We start from the raw sequence: 13,024 nt of genomic DNA on the forward strand, positions 1-13,024 counted from the left end.
CTTTCCGGAAATCTGTATTTTCAAAATTACTTTGAATTTTGTACTGAAACTTCAAAAACTCAAAACACCAAAGTTGTACATCTTGACAAGACCTACAACTTTGCTTTTGAACTCAACTTCAAATTTTGCTTAGTTTTTGAATTGCACAAAAGGGGGTAAAACTAGGATTGAAAATCAGGGTTTCCCCCTTAAGCTCTCGGAAACTTTCACCCAAAAGTTTTTAAACTCCAACACCAGCATCCATACACAAAATAAGCACACTTTGACTTCCTAAACACATTCATCCAAATTAAACTTATTTTAAGTTAATGCATCAGGGTTTACTTAACAAACAAACTATGCAATGCTCATGATGACATGTCATGTTTTAGTTCGTTTAACACCAGAGTGTTACAAATTGTAAGTCATTCCAAGAATGTTGGAGAGTCAAAATATCTCAACTTTGACCAAAGTTATAGAGAAAATTATAAAGATTTATAACATCAAATAGGTATAATATGAAAATATAATTAATGAACAATGTAATGATACTAAGTTGACACCATAAATATTATTATCTTATCATATAAATTTGATTAAACTTGAGATAATTCGACTCTCTAAGATTCTTGGAATGACTTTTATGACTACAAAAGCTATACTACAAAAATATATTGTAATACGGATACAGTTATACTGATTTAATATGATAAGTAGTAATATTTGACTATGCTAAAACAACATATCTTTTTTGATACCAGTACTTGTACAAACAATTTATAGTTTGCTAACTTTTTTAAAATGTATTAATATTTATAGCTCCAAATAGTTTTTTAAATTATTCCATTTATGAACATAATGGCATAAATATTTATAGTTTTTTTTTACAAAATTAGTCAAACTTAACATATTTGCTGAGCGCTATGCTAGAGTTGTATCCTTTTCCCCAAAAAAAAAAGCACTACGAACGAAATGACTACTGTTTTTGGACTCCACTGGCACCATTAGGTGTCAAACATTGATTGACGTAATGTAATATTTGTGACAATCAAACCTTGTGCTTCTAGACCTTCACTTTATTTACGCCGATGTTTGGCTTGCATTTTGGAACATTCCACATTATATTGATAAAGTTTTTTTTTTTCATTTTTTTTGATAAAGTTCTTCATTAAGGAGATTGACATGTTAGATGCTACTGTCTACTTCATGGACTCATGTTGGTTATCAACTTGTAATCTGATCTGATGGAGATGCATTTTTTCTTGCATTTTTTTTTAATAAAAAAGGGGATATGTTAAACTTCATTGCTAAGCATTTTGTAAGACAATATGGTTCCGAGTCTCCTCACGAATGGCTGGCTGAATATGTGAAAATGTAGAAATTGGCACATCCAGTGCCGGTTCGTTAAAAAAAAAGGTAAAAATGCAACATCCAAATGCAGGGAGTACTGAGTAGATAATGTACGACTATACATGAGATGAAGCATAATGTAAAACCCCCTATTTTTTGTGCTGCTACTCTTCTTTACTCTACATGCTCCATTTTCCAGCACTTTTATTCGAACTATGGAAGACATCAGACATATGTACAATCCTGGAGGCTTTCACACAACACTGGGCTAATAGCTCCAACAACATGCATGATGCTGCTGAGGCAAGCTCGGATCAGTGGATGGTGGTAGGCAGCTCATTCTCCCTCCAAGTCGAGAATCCACCAGCGATGTCGGTGACAGCAGTGAAACCCTGAAAATATGGTCGCAATGATTGGATTGCCATGAATTGCAGAAAGCCAAGAGCTAGGATTTGTGAGGAGGAGATGATGGAGATGGCCATGCTAGCTTACAGCAGAGCAGAGTTCTGTCGCCGCCATCAGAGACCTCTTGCCGCTCTGGCAGCCCTGGGAGGGAACAACGGGCGAGATTAATTTCCACTGTGTGTTAAGGAACTGACTGAAATGAATATTTAATCTCTGAAATTTTGATTCATTCAGCAAAGTAGTTTACGTACAACGATGATCTCGTCGTCCTTTCCGAAGATCCTCGACACTTGCTCAAGAAAGTGCGTGTTTTTCGTCATTCCTGCGCGTGCGTGACACAGAAAGTTCAGAAAACATTCAGAACCGAACCAGCGCAAAGAATACACATCGCTCAGCTTAATTTGATAACGATGCAGGCAGCTGATGGAGACGGAGATGCTTACAATTGATAAAGTTGAAATGAAGTAGCTAGCTTGACAGGACAGGACAGAACAGAACAGAACAGAACAGAGAAGCAATGGTGGTGAGAACAATGGTTTTGGGAGGCAGACAGCAGGCATTTACCTGAGCCGGTTTTGTTCATGTAGGGGATGTTGACAGCTCCTTCCGGGTGGCCAGCACTGAACTCGCCCTCCGTTCTACATACATACATCAGATGAAAACAGGAAAATTAGAAGGAGCCTACAACAATTCTGATTTCTGAATCCCAGTTGAGGTAGCTGACATCAATCTTTCGTTGTCTGAATCTCTCAGTGAACTGGGAAGTGGTGAATTGAACACACATTTCGATTCAGCAGCTAGCACTGAATGAGGAGCCCAAGCACCAGGGAGAGGCGGCTAACTACTGAATCACAGATCACAACTGAATGAACTGTAAAAAAAAATGTGTGATTTGGTCTTCAACGCCGCGTGTCTCAACTCTCAGCTAGCATCAGATTCAGAACCGACAGGTGAAGTGACACAGGGAGCGTGACCGTGCTGTGTCGTGCCGTCCGTACCGTACCTGACGTCGAGGTAGCGGTGTCCGGCCTGCTGCAGCTCGTAGGCGACGCGCACCGGCACGGACCGCGGCACCGAGGACGGCACCGGCGGCTCGGCGGCGTCGGAGCGCAGCGCCTCGGTGCCGCCGACGCCGACGCACCTGACGCTAACGCTAACGAACCGGAGCGTCCTCGTCTTGGCGTCGGCGTTGGCGGCGAGCGGGTGCGCAGACCTGACCGCCGTGGCCGCGAGCCGAGCAGGAGCAGGAGCAGGAGCTCGCGCGGCGACACCGACGCGCCGCAGGCTGCGTACGGGACGCGATGACGGTGAACATGCAGGCAGAGGGTGGGTGGTGATTGGTGGTGAACTGCATGGGGATACGGCCGGTACCTGGTGCCGTTGGGAGGGAGCGGCTGGGCGAGGAGGAGTGAGACGCCGCTGGCCGAGGTCGCCATTGCTGCCTAGGTAGCTGCCTTCTCGGTCTTGGTCTCTGTCGTTTCGTTAGCAAAGGAAAGACTAGTGCTTTTCTTCTTCCTCTCGGCTCTCGAGCTCACCGCCCGCGCCTTGTCTTGTCTGCAGCAGCCTGCCGGACTCACTCTGCTACGACGTTACGCACCACAATATGCACGGTTTGCGTCCTTGGCATGGGGATCCAAAGTAATACTCAGTATATATAGTACTACACTAGTAGGATAGAAGTTTGCTTAATTACTTATTCCGAACAAACCCTGAACCACGTGGTTTGCACCTTCACTTCGCTTGTGGCAAGAACAAGAGTGTTTCTTGTGTTTGCACCTGTATAATCACATCAGTTTCTCCTCTCCTTCTCTGTTAACTAACAATAATGTTAATTGTGATTGGTTAGTGGTTGGTGATTTTGAGAGATCCTTTCGGTGAGGGAGGGCTGTTGGTAGGATAGGAAGAACAAGGACCAAGGGGTAGACCAGGGTGTCAGTGACTCAACAGGGGATGGGAGGGAGCAGGACGATATGGATGGGCGCGGGATGGGAAATGGATAACACGCGGTGTGGTGTGGACGTGTGTGGTGGTGTGCCGTGTGCGGTGGCAGCTGATGACAAAGCGACAACGAAGCTAGCCGCTATCTGCAAACACATGCATGCATTGCATCAGCCATACCAGAAAAGATGGTAGACAGGGTAAGTCAGCGATCTGCTCTTGTTTTTCCTTTCCGGATAAGGAGGAGAAGGTCATTTTCCTCCGACAGGTATCGGACCACAAGCCCACACCACGGTTTTTTCTATACACTTAGTCAAACACACACAAATTACTTGAACTTATCGGCGTAACTTTTCAGCTACGAAATAATTTTTTTCTCATAACAAATTAATATTAGAAAAAACCAACAAAAGAGCTACTCTTTATGCGATGCAAGTCACGAGAGGGGAGTAGGAAGCGAGAGAGAGCTAACGCTTAGCACGTTAGGGTTTTGCCGGCCACCGACGACTGCCTCTCCGGCGCCGGTGGCCCCCTCCCCCTCTCCTTCCGGCCCTCTTCCTCGTCCACCCCCTGAGCCTCGACATTTGGGCGCCGTAGCCAGCCATGGCGGGCTCACTGCATAGGCAATGACCATGATGGTCGCCACCGGCGCTGGCCACCACGCAATAGCTTGAGAGCTCCAGCGTTGTGACATGGCCGCCGCCCTCCTCACCCATGAAGCTAGCCTCACCGTTCACGAGATCTGGCGCTGGAGGGCCTGCCTGAGGCATGCCCGCATTGTCGCAAGATCTAGCACATGGGTGCCTCCGCGGCCTTCCCCGATGCCCCCACCAATAACGATGTCGGGGTACGCCAGCACGGCCACCAACTTCGACATAGGGACGCAATCGCCGTCCTCCTCGTCCCCAATGCTGGAGAAGCCGGGCTGCATCACCGCGGCACCCTTGTCTGTGCATCCGTTGGGCATATGACCATCACGCGTACGCTGTCGGCGATCGCCCCTTCTTCAACCTAGATCCCAGCACCAAAGGGCCCTTCCTCGCCATTGAGCAGCCAGATGCTAGCATTGGCACCGATGCCGCGACAAGTCCAGGAGCGGGCGACGACGAGTCCACGCCACGACCAGATGATGCCACCACTGCCATCGCAGCATAGCGCGTGAAACCAAGAGTAGGGGCAAGTGCTACCCCCTTTGCCTCTGACCTTGATGCCTTCCTAGTCCACCCATCCACCACCTGCTCTGAGCTTGTCATCCACCCTCCCCCTCGAGGACACCCCTTCCATCCTAGGGTAGTGTGGCGGGATGCTCCAAGGCTCGTTGTTGGGCGGACGACGACGACCTCCTTCCTTTGAGCATATATAATGGTTGTTTCCTTTAATGTAAGAGGTCTTTGGCTAGGATGGTCCAGCTACTGCTGTGTTAAATTAACCTCTTGCGGTGCTCAAGTGTGTTGTATATATTTTTATTTAAACTCTTCTGCTTAATACAATAATAAACAAAGCTTTTACAACAGCCGAATTTTCAGGCAGCCAAACAGAGATGTTCAATAACTTCAACTCAACCACATGTCCAGACGCATTTAGACAGCACCGAGTGTTTTCAAGAGTCCACAACACTGCACAGAGAGCACTTAGTAATTTTCATCCATGTGCCTTTGATGACGTACATATTGCAGTCTATTGTTTTGCCAATCTGTAACGTGCATGGGTCCCGGATACAGACAGACAGAGGCGGCCTTGTATAGTTCTCACCTAAAAATTTTGCACCCCATCCTATAAGATATTTGGACAGATGCATAGAGTATTAAATATAGATAAAAAATTACTAATTATATAGTTTGCATGTATTTTGTGAGACAAATCTTTTAAGTCTAATCACTAATTGCTATAATAATACATATGCTAACGATGAATTAGTCAGATTTAATAAATTTGTCTCGGACGGATCTATAATTTATTTTTTATTAGTCTATATTTAATGTTTCAAAATATATATCGGTATTTTCGATTTACACCTAAAAACTTTACATTTTGAAACAAAACAAGGCCTAAGATAAATTTGCTCGGCCACGAATTCTTGGTTTCTGCAAAGACGTCCCGGATGCTGGCCCGGCCCATTACTACACCAGTTGCTCCCAGAAGGCCCAAGATTCAACCCAGAGAAATGAGGCAATGACAAACCGCGCCCGCACGTACCGGGTCATAGGTTACTTACCGGGCCAATGGTAGTGCAAAAGGCTGTGCTCGGTTAGGCTGGCCCAATACGGTTTCCAAACATTTTTTTTTAGCATATTTGGCGGTTAGCCGCTTAATTAGTGACTACACAACATTCGATTGATTATGTTTAATTCTATCCACCAGATTTTGAATCAATCAAAAACTAACACATCACAACTCAATCTAATTTAAATTTTGGAAGATACGAAGGAATATACCAACCAGATTTAGTTCGAGGAGTGAACAAGCATCGGGGAGGAAGTGTCTTCAGTTCAAGATTCAGTTTACAAGTACAGGTGTCTGCATGGTGAAAAAACTGCAGGCGAGGCGAGCACATTGGGAGAGCAGAGTGGTATCTTAATGAAGCTGCTCTTAGTCCAAGGTATTAGACTTCACTTGAGACAGTGTTTATGCCATGAGCTGACGCTATCAAGCTCCGTACGGCCTAGTTGCAGGCTCGTCTTTTTCAGTCCTGGCAAAAAAAAGCTGAACCTTTCATTTTGCATTTTGCAGTTGCTCCAAAACTGAACCAAAGAATCGTTTAGCAGCTTCTCTAGGAATTTATTTATATTTAAAAAACGTACTAGTTTACTAAAACTGATCTTTCTTTCAGGAGATCTTCAATTTATTGATTACTGTATGCATACTCAACACTAAAAATGACTTAACTAAAATACTAAATCTCTTCGATAATCAATGGTAACTGTGAAAGGAAAATCATCATCAGCTAATAGCTAGCAACAGAGACCTACTACATTTACCTAGCACTAGCAGTGGCCATTCCAATTTAACAAGGAAAAAATGCACACAAGGTACACATTCCACTAGCTGGAGACTGAACAAAACCATCAGCATGGAACGGTGTTAGGCACAAACAACTGGAGCCAAGCTTGCTAAATCACGATTGGTCCTCTCAGAAGCACTATCATGAAAAGAAGAGTTGGAGCTGAATATGAACCCTCTGAGTGAACAGCATGGTGAATCCAAAGCTTTTGGAGAAAATACATGTAAGAAGATTCTCAAGCTTGAAGCACAAATACAGGCAATGCGTGTAGCTAAAGAGACACTCAACTTAGAGCTAAAAAGAAGCTGGGGCAGGTGTCAAACCTGCTAAGAAGAAGGCTCAGACCTTGAGCAACAACTCAGTGAGATTGAGAATAAATTAGTTGCATCAAGTGAAGAAATAGAGTTGCTGAAAGAGTGTATTCAACAAAAAGCTGTTGTATTCAGCAGAAAAGAGGAATGCAGCTTGAAGTAACAATGACCACTGTAGAGGGATACAAAAGCAAAAAGTAACGAGCTCAAATCCTCTCAAGATTCCTCAGAGTCTAAAATCAGCTACTTGAACAAGAAGTCAAGGAGCTGACTGATAAAGGATGTAGCAATTACGTCTAAAGAGCTAACTCAAATTAGCTCATACTCTGCGGCTTAACTGCTACTGACGAACAACAGAGAGGGCATTGCACTGAAAATAATGCCACTGAACAAACCATCTAATTATCCCTAAGTACTAATGAACAAGCCCAAATGCCTACCCCAACACCTAATAACCAACCTTCTTAAGCCACAACGAAGATCTAATTTCTGAAACCAAAATTACAATATTAGCTTTCAGAAACCAACCCATGTGGGACAACAAATACGAGTACAACCTAATTGTGATGCACAATAACATATCAATCCAATGGATTAACCATCACTCAATGAACTGAAACTAATAGGAACATTTATAATAAAAAATCTAAATACTGAAACACTGACAATCAAAAAGGAAAATAAAAGAAACTTAATACAAGTACAACCTAATTGTGATGCACGATAACATATCAATCCAATGGATTAACCATCACTGAACGAACTGAAACTAATAGGAACATTTATAATAAAAAATCTAAATACTGAAACACTGACAATCAAAAAGGAAAAAAAAACTGAAAACTGAAACTGAGTACATGCAATTAAATAACAATGAAACTGAAACTGACAAAACACACACTTTTTCATCAAAATTGCATAGTACATCCCTACCCCTGTGCACCCTAAAAAGGGCAGAAATAAAGCCTCTTTGTGAAACCACCATAACAGCCAATTTGGACTCAGGGTATAATTGTTTTCTAGCTGTCACCTATCAGTATTGTTCTTCCAAACAACAAAAAATGTAAACTATGACAACTCAAAGTTAGCTATAGCAAACTAGAAGCACCGGCATTCACGAAGTTAGTTAAATATAAGTGTTGAGCAATAAAATTTCAAAATAGCACTTGCAAAGTGCACCTATAACAAAATTCAAATCACAAGGTAAACAAACTGGATCATAAGCATAATGGTATGAACGGTAAGCAAATTAACAGATCCTGCAGACAAAAGGATAATCGCTTCCATGACATCATAATAGCATATGTAGCACGAGTGGAGAGGTCAAATGCACAGGCATGTAAACAGGCAGAGCTAATTATTGGTGCTAAATTAGGTGCTATGTGCTAGTGAGCAGGTTAGGTTTTGTGGTAAGTAACTAAGCATCGACGCACATCAAACTGTACTACGTAGGTTAGAACCCACAAGGTCGCAAATACACAAACAAACACAGATATAAACAAACAAAATAAATATTCTGGACTGAAACAAAAAAACTGACAGCAGGCACCTTCAAACTCCGCCTCCAGTGAGACGACAAGATGAAGAGAGAATAGTAGTCCTTCACAGGACGGTGATGCAAGAGAGGGAGCTGGCGTCAGCACCTCCGTGTCCGCATCCGTCTCTGCAACCGCAGCCGTGTCCGCGTCCGCCTCTACCGCCACCGCCGTTGCCGCCTCTACCTCCGCCTCTGGCGACACCTGAGCCGGCGTTGACATCGGCACTTTCGGCGAGCAACAAGCGCTCTCTCTCGGACAAGCGCACTGATATCGAACAAGAGAATAAAAAAATGAACGATAAAAGATAGACTCAGATGGGCCTATCTAGAGAAAACGAGCCTGTTACAAGGAAGCAACCATATAATAACACAGATCTTAACAAAATCATAGCCATAAAAAACTGATTGATTAAGGACACAGCAACAACCGACAGATAAATAGAAATCCCCCTTAATTATAGGCATCAATATCCATGTACTAGTGGTAACGGGCCACCGCATGCTCCGTTGTCTCACTTTCAAGTTATGATTGATTTGGGAGGAGGGTACGGGACAAGTAGACCCACATGTCAGAGTTGAAGGATAGGGAGAGAGAGAGAGAGAGACGATGAACAAAGTACTCGTACTAAACTACTAACTAATCATCACGCTCGTGTGTGTTTTGCTGCTGTTGACACTCATGCCCGGCGGACGAGCTGCTTGAAGTTGACCGGCGTGGTGAACTGCTCGGGGCCATCATAGAACGCCGACACGATGAGCTCGGCGCCGCGCTGCGTGGGATGGCCGTAGTCCCAGAAGAGGTGGCGCCGGCGGTCGCCACACAGCGTCGAGTTCGGCTGCCCGCAGACGCTCTGCGCCCCGAGCCGGCCGCCGCCGCAGCAGGCGCTGTCCACGTCGGCGAACCCTGCCGCCGACGGGTCGGCTATGATCGCCTGCATCAGGCTGTATAGGTCGCCGAGGGAGTAGGTCAGGCCGTCCAGGCGGTGGTCGTCGTCGTCGGAGGCGAGTCTGGACAGGAGAGACCCGAGCGCGTCGTCGAAGCCGGCGGCGAGCGCGTCGGCGCCGTCGTCGCACGCGCCCGTCGGGCTCTGCAGGCGCTGTATTGGCGCGCACCCGATCCGGCCCACGTTGATCACGGCAAACTTCCTGGCACCCATCCCGTACAACCCCTGCGTGAATTTATAAACAAATTATTGTCTTTTTAACGAAAATACATCGTGATTAGTCGTCGATCATGTTGTTGTTTTCAAATAACGGCAGGAATTAATGTCATATGTTTAGCTGGAAATAATATAAGTCTGGAATTTGAGTTTTACTGTGATGGTGGCTGAGTAGTTGGAGATGAGGTCGGAGTAGAAGGCGGCGACGGCGACGTGGCCGTTGTTGTTTGATGACGATGTGGCGAACGCGGCCATCATGTCGTTGGTGCCGACGGCGATGAGGAAGAGCGATTTGGAGAGCAGGTGCTTCACCGTGGTGGCACCCAGTTTTAGTACCATCTGAGCCTTGGTTGCATCGAAGTTGCGCACTTGCTTGGACAACGGGATGTTCTTTCCGGCGAACTGTACGTATATATGCAAATATAAGTTAACTAGCCAAGTGGTCTAAGCAAATTGTGCTGTCAAAGTCACATGTGCGTGCTCAAAGTCAGCATTATTTGAGATATCTCTATCTGTCTCCATCGGTTTTTCCTTAGGACATGCATGAAGCATGAGTTGGTTAAGTTTGACACGAAAGATGTCTCTTTGAAGTCTGACCTCGCTCATGCATGCAATGCAACGATACGCGTGCTCGAAATCACTCCTGAATCCTGATCATGCCGAAAGATAACTACTCATGTAACTAATTTCGTTTTTTTTTTGTTACAAATTTGTGTGGTCTGAACTTTGTGGCAGCTAGCTAGCAGCTACTACTCGATCGGCTGCACACAAGGTAGTATGCAAGATTAACAGAAATTAACAGATTTTTTCCTCTGCAGCGACACATTATATATGCTGAAAAAGCTGAATGATAACTTACAGTAGAGTCGAGAATCCCAGCTCCTCCAGAAGCGTAGTTCACTCCGCCGATGCCCCTGGCGACGAGACGATGCCGTCGGCCGGAGCGCCGCGAGAGCGACAGGTACGCCGGCGGGCTCCTCTTGAACCCCATAGCCTTCGCTGCACCCATTCATGTCCGTCGTCAGTCGATCGTCGCGCATACACACACACAACCAGAAACAAACAACTCGCGATCGACCACCGGGCCGTCGTCGATCGAGATTCGAGAGAGCATACGTACCGACCAAGTCGGCGACGTTGTAGCCGTCGCTGAACCTTCCGGTGGGTCTGGCGCCGCCGGGGAAATCGACGCCGTAGTAGGGCATGTTGGCCCGGGGGACGTCCGCCCCCGGCAGGTAGTTGTTGTTGCCCACGTCCAGGAGGGAGTCCCCGAACACGTACACCGCCGGCATGCCCGTGGTCGGTGGCCATAGGTCGCCGGCGGCGGCGAGCGCCAGCTGGATGGATATGGATATCGTCGTCGACATCGCAAGTGTGACGGTACCAACACAACCGTTGCTGGCTTGGTGGCGCCGCATGGTCGTTGGTCGTCTGCACCAGGCTGCACTGTTAAGATTCAGAGAGCTGGTTAGTCCTGCTACTTGTATTGATTCAATTGCACAATACTTATTTGGAGATGAATATTGCCTACCTATAATAAGAGGAATATATTTCATCAAAAATAATAATAAGAGGAATATATATTAGTACCATCATAGACATCATGGCATTGACTCTGCAGTTGCGCCTCCCCCTCCACTTTCCTGAAAAGGACGGCAAAAGTTTCTGTCGATCCAGAAATTTATTACTAGTAGGAGATAAAAGTGCTACAGTCGATCGAAGATTCAGTCAAAGAACAGAGTCATGGCGCCCTTATTACATCCACGTCCAATGGATCTAACAGTCTTTTCCTAGTAGTCCATAACATAACGGCCTAATTCTCTAGTCTCTCTGCTTCCGACTATAAGGCTCCCCACAATGGTGAGTGATGCCCAAAAAATTTTTAAGTCCCACATCTTATTAGGTCTATTTAGTTCTAAACAATTTTACAAAATGGACACTGTAGCAATTTCGTTTGTGTTTGACAAATATTATCCAATCATGGATTAACTAGTCTCAAAAGATTCATCTCGCAAATTACAGATAAACCATACAATTAATTATTTTTTTTATCTATATTTAATATTTCATACATGTACCATAAGATTCGATATGACAAAGAATCTGAAAAATTTTGTAAAATTTTTTAAAAACTAAACAAGCCGTATTGGTGTTACTCTTTGCATGCCACAGTTCATCATTTCTAGGACCCCGGGATGAGCACCAACATGAGGAATGCGTCCAACTAAGCATGGAAGTACCAGCTAATTCTTAAGGCTTTATTTAGATCTATTTTTTTTGGATTTTGACACTGTAGCACTTTCGTTTGTATGTGATAAATATTGTCAAATCATAGACTAACTAGGCTTAAAAGGTTTATCTACACACTGTATAACTAGTTATTTTTTATCTATATTTAATGTTTCATGAATATGCCGCAAGATTCGATATGATAGGAAATCTTAAAAAAAATTTAGATTTTGAGGTGAACTAAACAAGGCCTACTGAGCAGACACTGGCACAACTATGTACTTGCACCGCTCCAAGTTTTCCCGACTTCCCTAGAAATTGGCATGTAGGATGCAGTGTGAGGAGTGGTATATGTTGGTATAAATTAAATACACACAAGAAATATATAGATATCTACAAGCGCACAGATAGAATACTGATGTAGCACTTCATCCATGAGTGTTCCAGAGTATCGTTATTTATATTTTACCACAAAAAAAACATGTGATAGTAACTAGTATATTTAACCTCTAAGTAACAACAAGGACAGAGATGATAAGGATATAAAGGAGTTCACTAAGGTCTTCTAGCTCTAGTCTTGCAAGCTATGTTTATTACTGTTTAATCTGGGGATATTGCATTAGAAGAAAGACACCACTTAGGATGCTTTAACTTAGGCCTTGTTTAGTTCACCCTGAAAACCAAAAAGTTTTCAAGATTCCCCGTCACACGTATCTTGTGGCACATACATGAAACATTAAATATAGACGAAAACAAAAACTAATTACACAGTTTAGCTGTAAATCACGAGACGAATCTTTTGATCCTAGTTAGTTCATGATTGGATAATATTTGTCACAAACAAACGAAAGTGCTACAGTACCGAAAACTTTTTACTTTTCGGAACTAAACAAGGCCTTAGCAATTGTGTCCTACTAGTTCTACGGACGGGAGGTGAACTATATAAAAATCAACGAGGCTATAAGAGTCACCCTCACGAACCACCACCAGTCTAGAATGCAGGGTGCATCTACATGTAACCAGAATCTAAGCACCACGCTTACACTACAAATACCACTTTAATCTAGGAGCTACCAAGACTGGAGGATTCAAAAGAGTCGTAAACTGAAAGAAC

General features: G+C 44.2%; 2 protein-coding genes across 5 annotated transcripts; both read right to left on the bottom strand.

Annotated features, from left to right (window-relative positions):
- LOC8069213 (thiosulfate sulfurtransferase 16, chloroplastic) lies at positions 1,345–3,666 on the bottom strand. 2 transcript variants are annotated; one of them, XM_002439002.2, is made up of 7 exons: positions 3,443–3,666; positions 3,106–3,353; positions 2,738–3,019; positions 2,299–2,372; positions 1,986–2,056; positions 1,822–1,875; positions 1,345–1,721 (listed from the first exon to the last, which is right to left on the bottom strand). In XM_002439002.2, exons 2-7 carry the CDS (start codon positions 3,168–3,170, stop codon positions 1,644–1,646), a joined length of 624 nt encoding a protein of 207 aa, XP_002439047.1. In that variant the 5' UTR covers positions 3,171–3,353; positions 3,443–3,666; the 3' UTR covers positions 1,345–1,643. The 2 variants fall into 2 exon arrangements, with proteins under 2 accessions (XP_002439047.1, XP_021305897.1); XM_021450222.1 differs by lacking the exon at positions 2,738–3,019 and having other exon boundaries at positions 3,443–3,601.
- Positions 6,054–11,202, bottom strand: LOC8069214 (GDSL esterase/lipase At5g55050). 3 transcript variants are annotated; one of them, XR_002448719.1, is made up of 5 exons: positions 10,802–11,202; positions 10,541–10,680; positions 9,838–10,083; positions 8,534–9,690; positions 6,054–6,361 (listed from the first exon to the last, which is right to left on the bottom strand). XR_002448719.1 is itself a non-coding variant. In XM_002439003.2 (4 exons), the coding sequence occupies exons 1-4, from the start codon at positions 11,097–11,099 to the stop codon at positions 9,199–9,201; spliced, it is 1,176 nt and encodes a 391-aa protein (XP_002439048.1). In that variant the 5' UTR covers positions 11,100–11,202; the 3' UTR covers positions 7,095–9,198. The 3 variants fall into 3 exon arrangements, 1 of the variants encoding a protein (XP_002439048.1); XR_002448718.1 differs by having other exon boundaries at positions 6,116–6,361; positions 8,628–9,690; XM_002439003.2 differs by lacking the exon at positions 6,054–6,361 and having other exon boundaries at positions 7,095–9,690.

The sequence above is a fragment of the Sorghum bicolor genome, chromosome 10, assembly GCF_000003195.3.
Source record: "Sorghum bicolor cultivar BTx623 chromosome 10, Sorghum_bicolor_NCBIv3, whole genome shotgun sequence".
In the NCBI taxonomy this organism is placed as follows: Eukaryota; Viridiplantae; Streptophyta; class Magnoliopsida; order Poales; family Poaceae; genus Sorghum; species Sorghum bicolor.